Consider the following 19,940-nt stretch of genomic DNA (forward strand, 5'->3'; position numbering starts at 1 on the left):
TTCAGGGGCCGAAAGGAGTACGGTCCAACACCGACCACGAGGATGCACAAAGAACAAGGATTCCATGATGGTAACTGGGGCAAAGGGGGAACCTTTCAAGGTACCAGTAATTAAAGATGTGGAAATCGAGTCCGAAAACAAATTGTCTTTGGGGAATATACTATGGGTGGAAGAAGCAAATTATAATTTGTTGGGGAGGGATTTAATGGTGAATTTGGGTATTAGTCTAATTGCACAAGACTCTCAGCTTATGGTAAGCTTGTATAAACTCACTGCTGAGGACGAGGGAAAAGTAAACCCTAAAATGTGGCACACAAAGGGGGAGGCAGGGAAGTTGGAAATGGAACCTATACACACAGAAATTGAGAGACCAGAAGACCCTATTAGGGTCAAACAATATCCAATACCCATGGAGGGAAGGTGGGGGTTAAAACCAATAATTGAGGATCTAATAAAAAAGGGCACCTTGGAGCCATGTATGTCTAGACATAATACTCCCATTCTTGCGGTCCATAAACCCGACAGGAGTTATCACTTGGTGCAGGATCTAAGAGCTGTTAACCAGCGAACAAAACTTTATTTCCCACCGTCTCAAATCCCTATACACTCCTCAGTAATGCATCACCAAATGATATCTGGTATAGCATATTAGGCTTTAAAGATGCCTTTTGGACTTGTCCTCTAGCAAGGGAGAGTCGGGACTATTTTGCATTTCAATGGGAGGACCCAGATACGAACCTTAAACAACAGCTTAGGTGGACCTCCCTGCCTCAGGGGTTTGTGGATTCGCTGAGCCTGTTCGGTCAGGCTCTCAAGCAATTATTTAGTGAATTTGTCCCAACGGAGGGAACAAAACTATTACAATACGTGGATGACTTATTAATAGCAGGTCCTGATGAAGATGGGGTAAGAGCAAACACAATAGCTCTCCTAAACTTTTTAGGGGATAAAGGCTTAAAAGTTTCAAAATCCAAGCTGCAATTCACTGAGCCCAAGGTGAAATATTTAGGACACTGGTTGGTTAAAGGTAAGAAAAAGCTAGACCCTGACAGGGCGGCAGGGATCATTGCATTACCCTCCCCTCAGTCAAAAAGGGAAGTAAGACAAGTACTTGGGCTTCTGGCGTTCTGTAGACAATGGATCGAGGGGTACAGTGAGAAAGTAAAATTTTTATATGAAAACTAACCACGGACAAACCTAAGTGGACTGAAACAGACAAAGAAAAATTCAGACAATTAAAAGAGGCTCTCATAGTAGCTCCAGTACTGAGCTTGCCAGACATAAAGAGCCTGAACTCTAATTGGTGGGTATCACTTGATACATTTTTTTAAACAAGATTTTTAAAAACAACAGTTATAAACAAGAAACCTTAGGATTACAAACCAATCAAACCAGCAAATAATTGAATCCTTCTGAAGTTTTTGTCAAGACAGATTCTCCAAACACAGCAAACTTCTTGAATTCTCTGCTGGAATATTTCTGAAATAATAATTAAAAGAACCACAAGACTGGTAATCTGGATAAAAAACCCTCAGAAACATATAAGTAGTTAGGAAATAAAGAAAGACAGGATCCTGAAGAAACACGTAATTTGCAGGTGATCGCACAAAGAGATAGGAAAACACGTGAAAGCTGGCTGCAAATGCTACAACACACCAATAACAATTCTCATGACAAAAATCTGAAGACACCACAAAATCAACTCATCAACAAGAAGTGCTTGAAGGAGTTAACACAACCTTCCCAAAGCATTCATCCAACATTAACAACAATCACCATCTATCAGCATTACCTACAAAAACCAAAAATAACAAAGATTATAAACTCAATATCAATAATTCTTAAAACTTTGAATTATTGAGAAATCGACTGATGACCCCACAACAGAATCTGACTGACCTTTCCCAAATGTTCTGTCTTCCAAGACAGGTTGGGTAATTGAATCTTTACTAATACTTTAATCTTTACATGACATTTTGTCTCCCTGGGAATAATTTTTCACCATAGAAGAATTCTATCTATATCATATTTGAGTAACATTAATTTGCATAGGGTTCTATTATTCTTCAGCCGCATTGATTGATTGCAGCAGTTGTGGAACTCGAGCCTGCACGGATTTTGACTGAGCCAGCAATGGAGGCTGAACACCTGAGCACCGCCCTGGGATGGGAGAGGTCTGAGCCACAGGGGTTGGGACCGAGGAAACCGGAACCGGAGAGGGGGTGGAGACTCAGGATATAAAACCCCGAGATCGGCCCCTCCTCGCCCAAGACCGTCACAGAGGATTGGACCTGCCCCCGACCGCGCTCCGTCAGCATTTTCCACGTGCGCTCTTTCGGGAATGCCTCCTGTCTCCCCTAGGCTGATGTCACTGTCTCCGTCCCACTCCTCCTCTGATGTCTCCTACCCAGTGTCTGTCCCTGACTCTCTCTCTCTCTTCCTTCTCCGATGCCGTGTCCACACCCCCTGCCCGTGTGTACAGTCCCTGCCTCGCTCGTGCCCATGTTTGCCCCACGATGTGAGCAGACCGGGTCCTGTGTCACCGCCATGCATCCCCTACGTCTACTTACAGGTGCTGCTCGGAATTCCGTGGCCGCTCTGAGTTGTTCCCCGCGTCTGACGTGGACGCTGTGATTTGGGAGCCCTTCCCAGATGTCCCGCGTGTCTCGCCCCCCGCGTGCGTCTTTGGCACGGCGCCAGCCAAGGCCACCACCCCTGGTGTGGGTCCCCCAAAACCCATGCCAAAACTCGTGTTCCCCACCGCCTCCGCGCCCCCCCAGCCAGTCACGACCGCCACCATCGCTGCCGCGCAGCCGCGCCCGCCGCGAGAAAGCGTTTCCCCAGCCTCCCTCAATCCCCTTTCGACCCCCCTTCCCGATTCTTCTGCCTCCCCCACCCCATCCTCCCCGGAGCCCTGTGAATCAGAAGTAGCGATTCGCACGGGATGTCCCGACTCTTCGATCTCGCTGGGTGAAGATCTCAGTTCTTCTGGGGTTGGTATCGTCTTCGCGTCTGAATCGGAGCCTGAACCCCCTTCAGTTTCTGGGGTTTCAGGGTGTTTTGGAGGTCTCTTGGATCTTTGGGATGACAGAGTTGGAAGCAGTGCCTTTCCGTCTTGCTCCCCTCCCTTGGGAGCTGTTCCCCCTGGGCCAATTGGGACCAGAGCCAATCTCTGCTCCAAGCCTTGCTCTTCCCTCCCTGCCCTTGTGGGAGTTGTGGAAAGTAATTGCCTGGCTGATCTCCGAGACCTTGCAAAGATAGCCTCTAACATAATACTTGCTGGAGACAACAATTTAAAAGCTGTCTCATCCCTTCTCGTAGCTAAAAAATATACATGCCTATTAATTTCTTGCCAAAAGCCTACTTGAAACAACAAATATGTTTCTGCAAATGGATAATTACATCTGACCAATAATAATGATTATTTGAGCTCCTTTTTAGAAACCCCCTCTGCGTACGCCTCTGTCACGCCTTGTAAGGCTGACAATGTTTCTATTTGTTCCTCTGTGTGTTCCCCATGTTTCTTAATTTTGACCTTCTCACCAAATCTGTGTCGTCAGAGCAGTCTGGAGGCTCCTGGTTCCCATCCAGCAGGTCACAGGAGATGGATTCAGGGGCCCTTCTGATTCCGATCCGGGCTGTTCTGGTACAAGCTCTTCTTCGGCAGAGGTGGAGTGCGATGTTCTCCCTGGCTGCTGCTTCTTCACACTCTTCTGGCTGCCTTCCCAAGGAGTTATCAGTGCTCTCCTGGGAATGAGTCCAACTCCGGGAACTGCCCGCCTGGGAGCTGCCCGCTCGGGTGCTGTCCAGCTGGGTGTTCTCTTCTGCAGCTCTCTCTTCGGCTTGTTGCTCGCCGCTTCAAGCTCACCTCTTGGGTCACTGCTGGGTTGCCCTTCGCACCCACCGCTGGGCTGCCCACCCAGGGACGCCAGGTGCCGGGGTCGGCTGTTACTCGTCTCTGCCCCAGCATGGGAAAAGGTGGTTCTGGGCAGGCCATACTTTCGAAGAAGGAGTCTGGACTCTTGCTTTTTGGTCTTCAGTTGAGTTAATTGTTCCTTATCTACAAAGTTTTTCTGTCTGTCCAGCCGAGGTCTGATAAGCAAGACAGCCAAGGGCACTCTCTCCCGCCCACGGGGCGGTTGTCTCTTTTATAGTGAAAACTACGTATTAGATATTTACCTTCTATTTCCAATACTTTTCACTCTTGTTGGCAAGTGTACCTTCACTACGAACCAATCCACACATGCCAACATCATCCTGAACATGGATGCCAAGGAGAAGAAAGAAGAAGGACAGGGCTCGCCCAAATCCCTCCATCTTGGGACTCCTGACCCCATGTACAGGATTCCAAACCCCCCTTCACAACATACAAAACCCCCCTGTACAGTGCTCCAAAGATTTTTCCCTTCACCCTGTGATTGCTACTACTGTGCTACTTAAACTTTTGTGACCTGTAATTCTTCATATAAGGTTGGCAACTTGCTCTTTGAATTAAGATCGAATTTCCAGGTGTCTTTGGCTTCCTGCCAGGGTCTCCGAGCCCCTGCCAGGGCTTTGAGACATCCAGGGCATCCAGAGAGATGTCCTGGGTTCCGACATTTGCCCATTCCCATTCTCCCTCCACGTGCGCTGGGGCAGCCACGGGGCCCTGTCCCACCCCCCCGGGTGAAGAGCTACTGGCTGGGTCCCAACTACCTGAAGGAGGGTCCGGAGGGGAACGACATCCGCCGCACCAACGTTCCCGACATCCGCTGCAGCGGCGGCTGGCCTGGAAGGGGAAAGCAATTGCACCTTCGGGACATCCCTGCTAGCTGTGCCCAGCACCACCAGCAGCCCTGGGGCACTCTCCCGATCCCTGCTCCGGTCAGGAGGGTGCCTAATGCTTTCACCTTGAGGGACGAGGATCCGCAATGAGAGGGCTGCTCCCCAACGGGAGGAAAGGAGACGGACTCCAGCTGCAGTGTAATCCAGATTTATTGGGTGCAGGCGAACTGACCGCTCAAGACCCCAAACTGGCCTCTGACACTAACTTATAAAGAGGGGAGGGTACAGAGGTGGAGTCTGGTCTTCAGCCAATCCATGAGAAGGTGGGAGTGAGGAGAGGGTGATAGACACAGTGGGACAACCAATAGGGAAAAGCCTGGGGAGGGGCCCTGGCCCCTGAACCAATCACTCGATGCCCTGAAGGGAAGATTCTAGATGGAAGGGACGGGCCAGGAAGTGATGCACAGGGCACCAGGGAGGGACTAAGGAAAGATACATGGGTTGCCAATGGTAATGGGGAGGGGAAAACTGGATTGATGGGGCGAGCAAGGAGAGGGAGTACCAGGGCAGAGCCATTACAAATAAAGGGGTACATAGAACAAATCAATTTACAACTTAACCAAGCTAAAGTATAAGAAACACACCACAACAATCCGCGTCAGCACCGCTTCGAGACGCTGTGCCAGGAGCTGACGCTCATCACGCAGGCGGTGCAGAGCGCCGAGCTGGAGCCCATCCAGGAGGAGGACGTGCTCACCATCTCCCTCGGCACCCAATGACCCCCCGAGCCCCCCAGGGCTCCGCCGCCGTCCCCCCTCCCGCTGCCTCCTGCCCTGGCACGGGGCCGCTCCTGCTGCTGTCCTGGGGCCGCTGCAGGGCACGGAGTTTGTTGAGTCCTCTCCGTTTCATCTTGGTTTGGTCATTTTATGAGTGGGTTTTTTTGTCTTTTTCTCTTGTTTTGAACTGGTGTCTCCTTGCTGGCTTGGGCCCTGCTGGCCTTGATGGCACCAGGAGGTGACACGGGGGAGGGCACAGCCAGGGCGTCCTGGATTTACCTCCCAGGCTGAGGATGCAGTGACAGGTCGGGGGTCCTGGTGCTGCTGTGGTGACAGTGTGGGAGTCCCAGCCCAGCCCCACCTGGCTCCTGATGCTCTTTGACCCCGGCGCCCTCCCAGCCTGCTCTTCCACCCCGTGGGGACAAGCAGAGGAACCCAGACCTGAGGTCTCTGCTGTCGGTGGGGACACAGTGGCCCAGAGGACAGGGGGATGGTGCCTGGTGGGGGATGCTCCATCCTCATCACCACAGGGAGGAAGGCAAGGGGTGGGATGGGGAATGTTTCATCCTCGCCACCTGAGGGATGAGGGGAAAGGGGTCCAGGTGACGTGTGTCCCTGTCCCCAGCACTCCCAGGAGATGTTTGTTGTGGCCCAGATGGGGCTGGAGCAGGCTTCTCCCATCCCGGTGGGCCATCACCCCCTGTATCCCTGCAGCCCCCCATCCCAGTGCTGCTCATCTGCATCTGGGGCCGGCGTTCCTGGGAAAACCTAATGGCGACTAGGAAAACAACAAAGTTTTGAGAAAAAAAAACAAGCTAACCGAGCATGAAAAATAAAAGTATTTAAGTAAAAGACTGGAGTTGAAGTGAGGAGAGGGAGGGAGTGCAGCCCCAGAGGGAAAGTGAGGCACAGAAGGGGGTTGTGTGTCCCCTCATGCCTTGGGTTTGGGGGTCCCCAGGGTGATGTGGGAGGGTCAGGGGCGGATTCCGAGCGGCGGTGGCAGCTCCAGCGCTGGCAGGACGCCCTGGCACCCTGCCTGCAGCTGCTGACGCCAGGGGGAGGGGACAGGGGAGGGTCCCGTTCCGGTCCGTTCCGTTCCGTTCCGTCCCGGTCCGTGTTCTCGCAGAGCCTCGGGCGGGTGTCACCATGGTGGTCACACTGGGCTACTGGGACATCCGTGGGGTGAGTGGCACCGAGGGGTGACAGTGGCACGCTGGGGACAGGTGTGGGCACGGGGGTGGGGGTGCGGGGGGTCCCAGAGCGATGTGGGGGTGCTGTGGGTCCCAGGGTGTTGGGGGGAGGTCCGGGGGGCTTTGGGGTGCCAAAAGCGGGTGCTGTGCCCCCAGCTGGCCCACGCGATCCGCCTGCTGCTGGAGTACACGGAGACCCCGTACCAGGAGCGCCAGTACCGCCCTGGCCCAGGTGAGGGGGGCACGGGCTGTGACCCCCAACTCCCTCCAGCCCCCGCCCCCAGCCCCCGCGTTCCTGCTGTGTCAGAAAGGGGGGGACGCCCCCCTTGGCAGCGTGTCCCGCCACCGCCACCCCCTCCTGCCAGCTCGGGGGGTCACCTTTGTCCCTCCCCATCCCACCCGCCCAATAAAAGGACCTTGACCCCTCCCAGGGGCAACGTTCTCCTTTATCTGTCCCGGGAGGGGTCACCGGCTGCCCCGGGGCGGGGGGGACACCCCCAATGCCCGCACCCCCATGGCTGTGAGTGCCACGAGTGGGGCAGAGGGTCTGGGGGAGCCCCCCCCCAAAACTCTCTGCCCCCCCAGCGCCTGACTATGACCCGAGCGACTGGACCAACGAGAAGGAGAAACTGGGGCTCGACTTCCCCAACGTAGGTGATGGGGGGGATGGAGGGGGGTACGGGGGGCGTGTGGGGGTCTCCGGTGCTGACCCCCCCCGCACCCCCAGCTCCCGTACCTCATCGACGGCCCCACCAAGCTGACCCAGAGCAACGCCATCGTGCGCTACATCGCCCGCAAGCACAACCTGTGTGAGTGGGGTCCCCGCGCCCGGGGGGGTTCCCCGGGGCTGGTGGGGGCTGGGCTGACCCCTCCCCATCCTGCAGGTGGTGAGACAGAGGAGGAGAAGCAGCGCGTGGATGTGCTGGAAAACCAGCTGATGGATTTGAGGATGAATTTCATCCGGCTCTGCTACAGCCCTGACTTTGTGAGTGCCCCGGGGGGGTCACGGGGGACGGATCCCCCCCAGCCCCAGGGCTGTCCCCACTCGTGGGACACGGGGGCCGAGCCAGCACCGGCACTGGGGCACATCCCTGGGCTGGCTGCACTCGGGGCTGATGCCCCTGGCTTCTGGGGGGCTGGGGGGGAGCAGCCCCCCGAACTGTGCCCCCCCCGCCGTGCAGGAGAAGCTGAAGCCGGCGTTCCTGGAGCAGCTGCCCAAGAAGCTGCAGGAGCTGTCGCGGTTCCTGGGCTCCCGGCCCTGGTTTGCGGGGCAGAAGGTAGGTGGGGGATGCTGGGGGGTTTTGGGGAGTCCCTGTGGGTCTGACCCCCTCTGCCCCCCCCCAGCTCACCTTCGTGGACTTCCTGGCCTACGATGTGCTGGACCAGCTGGGCATGTTTGCGCCCGAGTGTCCCGAGCTGAAGGGAAACCTGGCCCAGTTCCTGCAGCGCTTCGAGGTGAGCGGGGCCGGGACAGCCCGGGGACAGCCCAGGGGACAGCCCGGGGACAGCCCGGGGCCACCGCGGTGTCCTGGCCCCATCTCCATCCCTGACACCCCGGTGTCCCCATCGCCCACCCCGCTGTGCCTGCCACCATCCCTGACACCTCAGTGCTGTGCTCTTTTCCCATCCTTCAATCCCCGGTGTTTCTGTCTCCATCCCATTCCTGTGACCCCAGTGACCCCCGCCGTGACCCGCGGTGTCCCAATCCCAGTCCCTAATAGAGCGGTGTCCCCATGCCTGGTATCCCAATGTTCCCACTTCATTCCTGACACTCCAATGTCCCTGTCCTAATTCCTGACACCCCAGGCTCCATCTGTGTCCCCATCCCAGTGTCCCCATCCCTGTCCCAAACACCTCAATGTCCCTGTCCCCATCCCAGACATCCTAGCATCCCATCCATGTCCCCAGCACCCCGATGTCCCTGTGCCCATCCAAGACACCCTGATATCCCTGTGCCTTTCCCGTGCCCCCCCTGACCCCAGTGTCCCCACGTGTCCCTGTCCCCCCAGGCCCTGGACAAGGTCTCTGCCTACATGCGCTCGGGGCGCTACATGAGAACCCCGGTTTTCTGGCGCACGGCCAAGTGGTCCAACACCAAGGAGTGATGAGCCGACCCCCCCGTGCCCCCCAGGTCACCAATAAATCATGGGGGGCTCCCCCTTGTCTCTGCTGTGTGGGGTGCACTGAGCTGCCGAGGGGCTGCGGTGGGAGCTGAGGGAACCCCGCATTTGTGGGGGAACCCCTGGGGGATGTTGGACCCTCCTGGGTCGTGGGAGGGGGGAGCCAGCCCCCTGCATCCCCAGGGTAAGGGGGGACCCCGTGGAGGCTGTGGGGAGCAAGGTGGGGTCCCTGTCCCCCCAGGATAGTGAGACCCCCCTGCAGCTGAGGGGACTGAAAGGGGGGGCCCCAATAAAGCTTGGGGGGGGTCACAGAGGGACCCATGGCCCCCAGGATAAGGGGTTCCCATGGAGTTCGGGGCGCTGCAAATTTCCCCAAGGAAAAGGGGGAAGCCATGGAATTTAAGGGGCTGCAGAGCCCCAGAACAAGGGGACCCATGGGGTTTGTGGGGTGGCAGTGCCCCCAGAACAAAGTGGTTGCATGGGGATGGTGGGGTGTGTCACAGAACCCCTCGGAGATGGGGGAGCCCATGGAATTTAGGGGCTCACAAAGCCACGGGGATGGGGAGGGTGACAGAACCCCCTGCTAAGGGGGACCCCCATAGAACTTGGGGTGGCCGCAGACCCCCCAGGATAAGGGGATCCCATGGAGTTTGGGCTGGTCACAGAACCCTCCAGACAAGGGCGTTCCCATGGGCATGGCAGGGACGCAGAACTGCTGGGACTCGGGGAACCCCGCGGGGTTTGGGGGGCTGTGGAGCCCCCGGGATAAGGGGGTTCCCTGTGGGCAGGGGGAGCCACAGAACCCTCTGCTAAGGGGGTCCCCACAGAGCTTGGGGAGCCTGCAGAGCCCTGGGATAAGGGGAATCCCTGGGATAAGGGGGTTCAGTGCCGGTGGGGGGAGCCACAGAAACCTCTGATAAGGGGGACCCCACAACCTGGGATGGCCGCAGGGCCCCGGAATAAGGGGAACCCCCAGGATATGAGGGACCCCCGGGAAAAGGGGAACCCCGGGGATAAGGGGAACCCCGGGATATGAGGGACCTCCGGAATAAGGGGCACTTCCAGGGTATGAGGGACCCCCGGGATAAGGGGAAATCTGGGAAAAGGGGAACCCCGGGATAAGGGGGACCCCTAGGATAAGGGGAACCCCGGGATATGAGGGACCCCCAGGATAAGGGGGAGCCCCGTGGATCCCGGTCCCGTTAAGCCCCGCCCCGCCCCGCCCCCTACCCCTCCCAGCCCCGCCCCCATGGGGGCGTGGCCGTGTCACGGTGGGCGGGGCAGCGATCGCGCGGCCATGGCGGTTTTGGGGTACTGGGACATCCGCGGGGTGAGTGGGGACCCGCCACCCCCTGGGGACACCCCCGCGCGGGTGGGGGGCCTGCGGGGACCCCAGAGGGCGGTCCGGGAGTCCTCTGCGGTTTTTGGGGGGGTTTAAGGGGTCTTTGGGGTTCCCCCCGGTTTTTTGGGGGGGTTTCGGGGGTCCCGGGTGTCCCTTTGGTCTATCGGGGACGTTTGGGGGGTTTGTGGGGTCCCTTCTGGTTTTTGGGGTGGGGCTCTGGCGGTTCCGCTGCACTCTGGGGGGGCTGCGGGGGTCCCTTTGGCCTTGTGGGGTGTCTTCGGGGGGCTCCCCCGGCTTCTGGGGGTTTGTGGGGGGGTCTTCGGGGGTCTCCTGTGTCTTTTGGGCAGGTTGTGGGGGTCCCTCTCGTGTTTTGGGGAAGGCGGCGCTGGCCCCTCCTCCTCCGCTCCCGCTCCTCATTAGCACATTCCTAAGGAGCTCTAATGAGGCCCCCTCATTAATCTTGGGGGGAACTGCAGGGGGTCACCCCTGGGGGGCTGCGCTGAGTCCGTGGGGGTCCCTCTGGTGTTTTGGGGGGTCTTGGGCTGTCCTAACCGTGGGAGAAACTGTGAGAGCCCCTCAGGTCTTTTGGGGAAACAGTGGGAGGTCTCCTTGATCTTTGGGGATGCTCTGGGATGAACTGTGGGGTCAGTCTGGGATGAATTGTGGGGTTGGTCGGGGATGTACTGTGGGGTCAATCTGGGATGAACTGTGGGGTCGGTCTGGGCTGAATTGTGGGGTCAATCTGAGATGAATTTTGGGGTCGCTCTGGGATGCACTGTGGGGTCCTGCTGCAGTTGTGGTGGGAGGATGTTGCTTTTGGGGGGTTCCCTGTGCAGGGGGTGCTGACTGGGGGCCCTGGGCAGGGGTGCACTTTGCTCTCCCCCGTGCCTCAGTTTCCCCGTGTGTGAGCCAGTTGCAAGCTCACGTTTGGGGGGTGTTTTTGGGGTGTCTCACCCATCCCACTCCCCAGCTCGCCCACGCCATCCGCCTGCTCCTGGAGTACACGGAGACGCCCTATGAGGACAAGCTGTACAGCTGTGGGGAAGGTGAGGGGGGCCAGGGGGTCCCCACACCACCCTCAACCTCTTCTGGGGTTTTGGGGGTGGATACATCAGCCAAACCCCTTCCCTTGCAGCTCCTGACTACGACAAGAGCCAGTGGATCAATGAGAAGGAGAAGCTGGGCCTCGACTTCCCCAACGTAGGTGTCTGGAGCTGGGGGGCTGGGACTGGGGGGGTCTCTCTGTCCCGGTGTCCCCATGTCCCTGTGTCCCCTCCAGCTGCCGTACTTCATCGATGGCACCACCAAACTGACCCAGAGCAACGCCATCCTGCGCTACATCGCCCGCAAGCACAGCATGTGTCAGTGCGGCTGCGGGGCTGCAGGGGGGGACAGGGGGGCTGGAGGGGGGCTGGAGTGGGGCTGGAGGGGGGCTGGAGTGGGATTGGAGTGGGACTGGAGTGGGATTGGAGTGGGGCTGGAGGGGGATTGGAGTGGGGCTGGAGGGGGGCTGGAGTGGGATTGGAGGGGGGCTGGAGTGGGGCTGGAGGGGGACTGGAGTGGGATGGGAGTGGGGGCTGGAATTGGGCTTGGAGGGGGATTGGAGAGGGGCTGGAGGGGGACTGGAATGGGATGGGAGTGGGATGGGAGTGGGGCTGCAAGGGGATTGGAGTGGGGGCTGGAATTGGGCTTGGAGGGGGATTGGAGTGGGGCTGGAGAGGGGCTGCAGGGGGATTGGAGAGGGGCTGCAGGGGGATTGGAGAGGGGCTGCAGGGGGATTGGAGTGGCATTGGTGTAGGATTGGAGTGGGGGCTGGAATTCTGTTTGGAGTGGGGCTGGACTGGCGGCTGGAGGGGTTTTGGAGTGGGCTTGGAGAGGGATTGGAGTGGGGCTGAAGTGGGATTGGAGTTGGGATTGGAGTTGGGCTCAGAGTTTGCTTGGAGCGGGGCATGGAGAGAAATTGGAGGGGGATTGGAGGGAGATTGAGGTTGAGGCTGGAGTGGGATTGGAGTGGGGTTGGGATTTGAATTCGATTAGGGTTCGGTTGGGTTGGGGTTGGAGTTGGATTAAAGTTGGGGTTGGAGTAGGGTTGGAATTGGGTTGGGGTTGGAATAGGGTTTGTCTTAGGGTTGGGTTGGGAGCTGGAATTGGAGTAGGGCTGGGGATGGGATTGGAGTAGGGTTGGAATTGAACTGGGGTTCAGCTGGGCTTGGTTTGGGGTTGGAGTTGGATTGGAGTACAGGTCGGAGTGGGGGTGAGCATGGGGCTGGAGCTGAAGTGAAAGGAACCTGCAGCCAGGAGCAGGGTGGGGTCAGAGAGGGTTTGGGGCAGCAGGGCTGGGGTCAGGGAGGGTTTGGGGCAGCAGGGTGGGGTCACGGAGGGTTTGGTCCCCCAGTGCTGACCCCCCTGTGCAGGTGGTGAGACACAGGAGGAGATCCTGCGTGTGGACATGCTGGAGAACCAGATCATGGACTTCCGCATGAGCCTTGTCATGGTCTGCTACAACCCTGACTTTGTGAGTGTCCTGCGGGCTGGGGGACCCCGTGCCAGCACTGGGGACCCCATATTGTGAGGGTGCTCCCCAGGGTGGCAGGCTGGGGCTGCCCATCCTCACCCCTCCCTCCCTCCCTCCCTCCCTCAGGAGAAGCTCAAGCCGGGCTACCTGGAGCAGCTCCCGGGGAAGCTGAAGCTCTTCTCCAACTTCTTGGGGGACAGGAAGTGGTTTGCAGGGGAGAAGGTACTGCCAGGGCTCCCGAGGGGGCTGAGGGGCTGGGGAGGGGGTTTGTCCTCACTGTGTCCCCCGATGTCCCCAGCTGACCTTCGTGGACTTCCTCATGTTCGACGTGCTGGATCAGAACCGCATCTTTGAGCCCAAGTGCCTGGAGCCCTTCAAGAACCTCAAGGACTTCATGGAGCGCTTTGGGGTGAGCAGGGGCACCCCGAGGCCACCCCTGGGTGGGGGTGCCACGGTGGGGGCAGCCCTGACACCCCGTGTGTGTCCCCAGGCTCTGGAGAAGGTGGCTGCCTACTTGAAGTCCAGCCGCTTCCAGAAGATGCCCATCAACAACAAGATGGCCAAGTGGGGCAACAAGAAGTTGTAGGAGCTCAGCACGGGGCTCAGAGGGTGGGGGGAGTCCTGACCCAGCCCCTCCAGCACCCTCCAACCTTGGGGGGGGGACAGCACCCCTGGCATGACGCCCCCCAAGACAATAAAGTCATTTTTAGATCTGGCACCCTGGGGCCCCTCAAGCCTTGTGGTGTTGGGGGGGCACTGAGGTGGTTGGGGGTTGGTGGGTGTGGGTGGGGGGGGTCCCTGCCCCAAGGGGGGGGGTCCCTGGCCCAAGGGGGGGTCCCTGCCCTGTGGGGCCCGGTCCCGGCGTGGCTGGGTTGGTTTGGGGCCCGGGGCTGTTCCCAGGGCTCTCCCTCTTGCCCTGCGAAAGGGAAAGGAGCCCGGAGCCTCGAGCCTCGCTTCTTCCCGCCCCCGCTCCTCATTAGCACACGCCTAATGAGCTCTAATGAGGCAGCCCTGACAAAGGCCTGGGGAGGGAGCGCTGGTGCCCTGCCACCCACCCCGGCTGCGGAGCGGGGTGTGGGCTGGGGACAGCCCTGTCCCCTGGGGCCCCTCGCTGCCATCAAAGATGGGCCCAGGGTGGGCCTTGGGTGCCGGGGGGGGAAATGCTGCGGTCCCCTCCCTGCCCTGTCTGTCCCTGTTTCCCTATCCCTGCCCTGTCCCTATTCCCCATCCCCCTTGTCCCTCTCCCTGCCCCGGGTGCCCCCCAGACTCTGCACACCCCACTGCTGTCACTTTTATTTTCCACATCGATCGCTGTACATTTTGGGGGTGCAAAGCCCCTTCACAGCGCCTGAGCCCGCCGAGGGGGGTGCCTGCCCCCCTCATTCCTTTGTGGGGGGCGTTCTTTAATTTCCAGGAGTGATTCTGTGTCTTGGGGGCCAGGCGGGATGCGGGGGTGGGTTCGCCCCCAGGTCCAGCCGTTCCCAGGGTGCTCCATGCGGGCTGGGGACATGATGGGGACAGCAGCGTGGCCTCGGTGGCTCAGTCCCTGGGGCCGATCTGCGGAGAAGGGGATGGGAGGAGGGGGAGGGGAGGGGGCGTGGGGATGAGGGTCCCTCCCCCCCATGGCCAGCCCGGGCTGGGGCGGGGCTGCGGGGGCGGGGGTCCCTCACCCACAGGAGAGAGGAGCGGGTGGGGGCCGGGGTCCCACACCCCCGGGGACACCCGGGGCCGGGGGTGGGGTGGGGGTCTCTCACCGCAAGTCCAGCCCCGGGGGTGGGGAGGGGGCGTGGGGCCGAGGGTCCCGAGCTGGGGTGGGGGTACGGGGGTGGCAGTGCCTCACCCCCAGGGATGTCCGGATGGGGGACAGCTTGAAGAGGACCCTGCGCCACTCCTCGGGACAGACGCCTCGCAGCTCGGCCGGGCTCATCTGCAGCAGCTCGTGGCCCCGCAGCACGCCCAGGGTCCGCACCGTGCTGCGGGGGCGGGCACGGTGAGCCGGGCTCCCTCCAGCCCCAGAGGGACCCGGGGGGGCTCTGGGGGAGGGGGCTCAGGGACCACCTACATCCGCGAGAAGCCCTTGTCCATCAGCCAGGCCGTCACCTCTGCCGGCGAGGAGCTGGGGTGCAGGGTGGGGGGACTGTCCTGGAGCGGGGACAAAGGGAGGGGACATCGCGGTCACCCCGTGCTGGTGGGGGGCGCGGGGAAGGGAGGGGTGAGGGGTTTGGGGTCTCCCACCTGTCTGGCGCTGCGCCCCGGCTCCGGGAGGGGCTCCAGGATGTTGCCAGGGACGTGTCCCCTGTCCCCCCGCTCGTCCTGCACCAGCCACCACTTCCTCTGCTGGTCCAGGACCTGGGGAGGGGACACGGGGGGCAGCGTGGGGGGCAGGCCCCGGGGTCCCGACTGCCCCTGCCCACGGGCCCCGCTCCCACCTGCAGCGTGTCCCCCTTCCTGACGCTCAGCTCCTGCGAGTTCCTGGCCTGGAAGTCGTACAGGGCCCGCACCAGCCCCTGGCCCGGGAGCGGGGACCTGGGAGCGGGGGGATCAGTGCGCGCTCGGGGGCGCTGCCCCGGCCCTCCGCATGTGCAGGGACACGGGGACACTTACTCCCGGCCGGGACGGTCCCTCCAGCCGGTGGCCGGTGCCTGTGCGGGGGGCAGGGACGAGGAACGGTGTCGCGGGTGAGCCGGGGAAACTGAGGCAGGCGGTGCGCTGTCCTGCTCCATCACGGGGGGCAGCCACCCGTCCGAAAAAACCGGGGTGTACGCGGGCACCAGGGCGGCGTTGGGGTACTCGGCCCTGCAGCATCGGGGGGGGCACCGCGGTGGGCGCTGGGACCCCCCCCTCAAATCCAGACCCCCTTTCTCGGTGTCGGGGGGCTGGAGCCCACCTGGACTTGTTCCAGGCGGTGCCGAGGCTCTTCCAGACGCCGTAGTCGTCATCGCCCAGGTTCTCCTCGAGGAAGTCCAGCGCCTCGGGCAGCAGCAGCGGGCTCTGCACGCCCGCGGCCAGGCCGGGGCTGGGGCAGTGCCCAAGGACCTGCGGGGACGGCCATGGAGCAGCACCCCCAAACACCCCCAGGGTGGGGCGGTGAGGGGTGACCCCCCGTGTCACACATTGCGGGGGGTGGGACCCGCTGCGGGGGCACTCACGAAGGACAGAGCTGAGAAGATGAGGCGCAGCAGCTCGGGGGGAGCGGGGTCCTTCACGTACCGGTGGCTCCGGCCCTGGGGGGGGGGGGGGGAGGTGTCCCCAGGGAGCCCCCCTGTCCTCACACAGCCCCCCCAGCCCCACGGAGCCCCCCAGCCCACCCACACCCATCATCCCTACAGAGACCCCTGCCCCCATATGGCCCCTCAGCCCCACACAGCCCCCCACTCCTAACCCCACACCCCTCATCCCCACAGTCCCCACCCTCACAGCCCCCCTTTCCCCCCGCAGTTCCCCTGTTGCCCACAGCCCCCACACAGCTCCCCCCATTCCCATTTAGCCCCTTCCCCACATCCCCCCGCCCCCAGCCGCCCCCTCCAGCCCCACGGGACCTACCAAGAGGTTGAGGGCGTATTTCACCTTCTGGAAGAAATCCGTGTACCCATCCTTCGGGGGCAGCGCTGGAGGGGCACAGCTGGGGCTGGCACCGGGCTGGCACCCCGAGCAGCCCCCCGGACACTGCCCCCCCTTCCCACCTGGCTTCTTCAGCTTCTTCTTGGTGCTGGCCGAGCTCAGCGCCGCCTTCAGCTGGCCCATGAAGCGCTCCAGGTCGCCCAGGACGTGGTTGAGGATCTCCTGTGGGTGCGGGGGGGCGGTGGGCGCTGGGTGGGGGCCGCGGTGACCCCACCCCTGAGGGGTCCCCACCCCTGAGGGGTCGGCCCGGTCGGGACTTACAACATCTCGGTCCGCCTCGGGCACGGCCGGGACCGGGGCTCGGCTCCGCGGCATCTGCGGGGGCTCCGGCACGCCTGGTGACACCACGGGGTCCCCAGCATCACCGCTGCTCCCGGGGAAACTGAGGCACGCTGCGGTCCCTCCCTCCCCCGGCCCAGACTCACGGTAGTCCGAGGAGAGCAGCCCACGCCGGGGGGACACGTGGGGGTCGGGCTCGGGGGGCTCTGCCCAGCGCTCCGGGGCCGCGTACGGGGGCGGGCTCGGCGGCGTGTCCCGGCTGCTCCGGGGCCGGGAGGGGAAGGAGAGGGTGAGCTGGGCCCGGGGGGGCTGCGCGGGTGGGGGCAGCGGGGTCGTGTGTGGGTGGGGGGTAGGAGCGGGGCTGGTTCCGAGAACGGGGTCTGGGGTCGGGGGTGTGGGGGACGAGGAGGGGGGGCCAGTGATGGGAAATGGGGTGGGGAACACTCTGAGCCCGTGGGGATGAGGGGACACCGAGCTCGTGGATGCAGGGAGGGGGGTCTGTGGAAGAGGGGGTGGGTGGGGGGCCGTGGATGGGGTGGGGGGGTCGGGCCCATGGGGATGGAGCAGCAGGGGGAGAAGGAGGCCGAGCCCGTGGGTGGGGTGGGGGGTTGTGTTCATGGTGGGGGCTGAGCCGGGAGCTGGGGCGCTGGGAGAAAAGACCCCCCCTCAGCCCTCAGGTGGGGGTGTGTGCCCACAGGCAGGGGGGCTTTGGGGGGCTTTCTGTGGGACCGCAAGGAGACCCCACCGCCAGACTCACCACAACTCTGGGGAGCGAGACTTGGGGCCCAGCCGAGCCGTCTCCAGGGCGGGGCCGCAGAGCCACTTACCCCCCATACCTGTGCCCGAAGCGATTGCTCTGCTCCTCCTTCCCCTGCCTCAGCACCTTCTCCAGGCTGCTCCTCAGCGTCTCTGCCTGGCACGGAGCCGCTGCCATCAGAGCCCATCCCGGGGGCTGCCCCCCGTTCTCCCCGCCCGGGACTCACCCCCAGGCGCTCGCACTGGAAGAGCAGCACGCTGGTTCTCGGCGGGTTCCTCTCCTGGACGCTGACGGCCAGCACGGCGTTGTCCAGCCCGGCCGAGCACCCCTGCACGCTCCCCAGCGGGAAAGCCTCCAGCTCCTCCTGCACGGCGGAAAGGGGGTCCCCGAGCGGCCGGGAAAGGGTTAAAGGGGTGCAGCTGGGGTTCTGGGGTCGGGCTTGTGGGGTGTGAGGTTTAGCAGGGGTGGGGGGTGGCATGGGGGGGATAGCAGAGTTTAGGGGTGGGGCAGGGGTGTGGGTGCCAGGCTGGGGGGGTGCCAGGTTGGGGGGGTGCCCAGACTGGGGGTGCCAGGGCTGTAGGAACTGCCAGGGTGGGGGGAAGTGGGGTGTACAGGGATACCTGGACAGGGGGTACCGGGATTTGGGGGTTCCTATAGCCCAGGGGTGCCAGCATTCAGGGGATACCCTGGCCGGGGGTTTGGGGTTGCCCTGGCCGGTGGGTACTGAGATTCAAGGGGTGCCTTGGCTGAGGAGTGCTGGGCCTTGGGGGTGCCCTGCTCGGGGGGCACCAGGATTCAGGGGTTCCATGGCAGAGGGCGCCAGGCTTTGGGGGTGCCCTGGCCGGGCGTACCCTGCTCTCCACATCGCTCAGCACCAGCTCCTGGTCCTTGACTTCCAGGATGACATCCTGCCCCCAGAGCCGGCCCTGCTCCTCCAGGTCCTTCAGGCGCCCCAGGCAATCCTCGGCGCTGCGGAGCTCCCGCTCCAGGGGCATCGTCAGCAGGTGCTGGGGGGACACGGTGCCACACGGTGCCACACGGTGCCACACGGTGTCACACGCGCCCCTGGCAAGGCTCGGGGGCGCGGGGCAGTTTGGGGGGGCTTCTACCTCAACGTGGTACTGGAAATCATTCTGGAGCTTGAGCAGGGTCTGCCCGTAGTCCTTGCGCTGGTCTGGGGGCACAGCAGGGTGAGGTGACAGGGACAGGCTAGGCGGGGGGGGGCTAAAGGGGTTTTTGGGGTGCAGCCCTCACTCACTGTAGATGCTCTTCCCGGTGAGGCGGACGAAGCTGTTGGAATGTCGGAGCGGGGTCCTGTCGTCATACTCGCTCCTGGACGGACAGACGGACACTTACACCCCCTGCCCCCCTTCCGCCCGGCCCTCGGGGGTCCCCAGGGTGGGACCCGGCCCCCCCTGGCCGCTCACCGGGAGGGGCTGCTGCTCCAGCGGCCGAAGGGGTCTCCCATCCTGCCGGGGAGCAGCCGGAGCGTCTCGGTGCTGCTGTGGGATCCTGGGCACGGTCCTTGTGTCACCCCCGCTGTGTCCCCACCCCGGGCGGTGCCGTCGCCCTGGTGGCCACCGGGACCGCCCTGAGCTTCCCTCGCAGTGCCCCGCTCCATCCCAGCCCCTCGGGGTCACCCGTCCCCCCATGTCCCGAGATGGGGTCCCTGCCCGCTCACCTCGATCCTGGCTCTGCCGCTCGGGTGACAGGGGCAGGGGACACGGCTTGTCGTCGGTACCGCACCCAGCTGCTCTTTGCCCTCTCGTTAAAGCGGGGGAGGGACGCTGGGGACACCAGCACCTGGCACAGCCCCCGCCTCCTCCATCACCCGCGGCAGGGCGTGCTGGCCGGGGCAGCAGCGGGGAGCGCGGCCCGGGCGTCCCCGGCACAAGGTCCCCGCCCGGCAGGACCCGGCCCTGGCACCCGCAGGACTCTGTGCCCTTGGCCGCTGTGATCCGGGCTCGCCCCAAAGCTGCTTTGTAGCCAGGAGGGGCCGGATCCGCGGGGAGGGTCCAGGATTTGGGTGAGGGATGGAGTCACCATCCCCAGAGCTGTGGGGTCAGCTGGGCTGGGGGCACACGGCGTGGCCAGGGTCGTGTCCGTGGGGTTGGGGTGACGCTCTGAGCCACCTCTCCCGGCACAGACTTGTGAGGCTTGGGTTCGTTTTAAGCCTTTTGGCTCCTCCAGTGCAATTTAAGGGGTGATGGATCAGCTGGGCCGTGTCCCCTGTGTCCCCGAGGGTCCCATCTGTGCTCCCCGGTCCCTCAGGCTGTCACATCCCCGCTCACCTTCTCTCTCCTTTTTTTTCCTGCGGACCAAACCGACCCCACCGCGGGGGGACCCCGGCGTCCTGCATCCCCCAGTGTTACCCGGAGCCGGCGATCCCCCTTGGGAGTGTTCGGGGGGTTCCGGCAGACACGCAGGGCACAGCGGGGGGAGCAGGAACTGGGGCGGGAAGGGGTGCCCATCGTGCCTCAGTTTCCCCGGGCGGGGAGGGGCAGGGTGCAGTCCCCACTGCGGCCACGAGGGGGCAGCACGTTCCCGCGGCCCCCGCTGTGTCCCCCCAGATGTGT

At 62.4% G+C, this 19,940-nt stretch overlaps 3 protein-coding genes across 3 annotated transcripts; 2 read left to right on the top strand and 1 right to left on the bottom strand.

Annotated features, from left to right (window-relative positions):
- The first annotated feature begins 6,613 nt into the window (after positions 1 to 6,613).
- LOC135286164 (glutathione S-transferase 2-like) lies at positions 6,614 to 8,900 on the top strand. Its single transcript, XM_064399174.1, has 8 exons — positions 6,614 to 6,722; positions 6,887 to 6,962; positions 7,316 to 7,380; positions 7,458 to 7,539; positions 7,615 to 7,715; positions 7,912 to 8,007; positions 8,075 to 8,185; positions 8,740 to 8,900. The coding sequence occupies exons 1-8, from the start codon at positions 6,687 to 6,689 to the stop codon at positions 8,833 to 8,835; spliced, it is 663 nt and encodes a 220-aa protein (XP_064255244.1). The 5' UTR covers positions 6,614 to 6,686; the 3' UTR covers positions 8,836 to 8,900.
- Positions 8,901 to 10,009: 1,109 nt separating this feature from the next.
- LOC135286163 (glutathione S-transferase Mu 1-like) lies at positions 10,010 to 13,425 on the top strand. Its single transcript, XM_064399173.1, has 8 exons — positions 10,010 to 10,180; positions 11,163 to 11,238; positions 11,328 to 11,392; positions 11,472 to 11,553; positions 12,607 to 12,707; positions 12,834 to 12,929; positions 13,006 to 13,116; positions 13,198 to 13,425. The coding sequence occupies exons 1-8, from the start codon at positions 10,100 to 10,102 to the stop codon at positions 13,291 to 13,293; spliced, it is 708 nt and encodes a 235-aa protein (XP_064255243.1). The 5' UTR covers positions 10,010 to 10,099; the 3' UTR covers positions 13,294 to 13,425.
- Positions 13,426 to 13,982: 557 nt separating this feature from the next.
- On the bottom strand, positions 13,983 to 19,121 carry EPS8L3 (EPS8 signaling adaptor L3). The gene is made up of 19 exons (XM_064399031.1): positions 19,046 to 19,121; positions 18,792 to 18,876; positions 18,623 to 18,696; positions 18,474 to 18,538; positions 18,216 to 18,371; positions 17,591 to 17,728; positions 17,435 to 17,520; positions 16,754 to 16,866; positions 16,590 to 16,663; positions 16,391 to 16,490; positions 16,251 to 16,315; positions 15,857 to 15,931; positions 15,595 to 15,743; positions 15,312 to 15,503; positions 15,137 to 15,233; positions 14,943 to 15,056; positions 14,770 to 14,849; positions 14,548 to 14,680; positions 13,983 to 14,264 (listed from the first exon to the last, which is right to left on the bottom strand). Exons 2-19 carry the CDS (start codon positions 18,830 to 18,832, stop codon positions 14,247 to 14,249), a joined length of 1,770 nt encoding a protein of 589 aa, XP_064255101.1. The 5' UTR covers positions 18,833 to 18,876; positions 19,046 to 19,121; the 3' UTR covers positions 13,983 to 14,246.
- Positions 19,122 to 19,940: the final 819 nt, after the last annotated feature.

Source organism: Passer domesticus, chromosome 25 (assembly GCF_036417665.1).
Source record: "Passer domesticus isolate bPasDom1 chromosome 25, bPasDom1.hap1, whole genome shotgun sequence".
In the NCBI taxonomy this organism is placed as follows: domain Eukaryota; kingdom Metazoa; phylum Chordata; class Aves; order Passeriformes; family Passeridae; genus Passer; species Passer domesticus.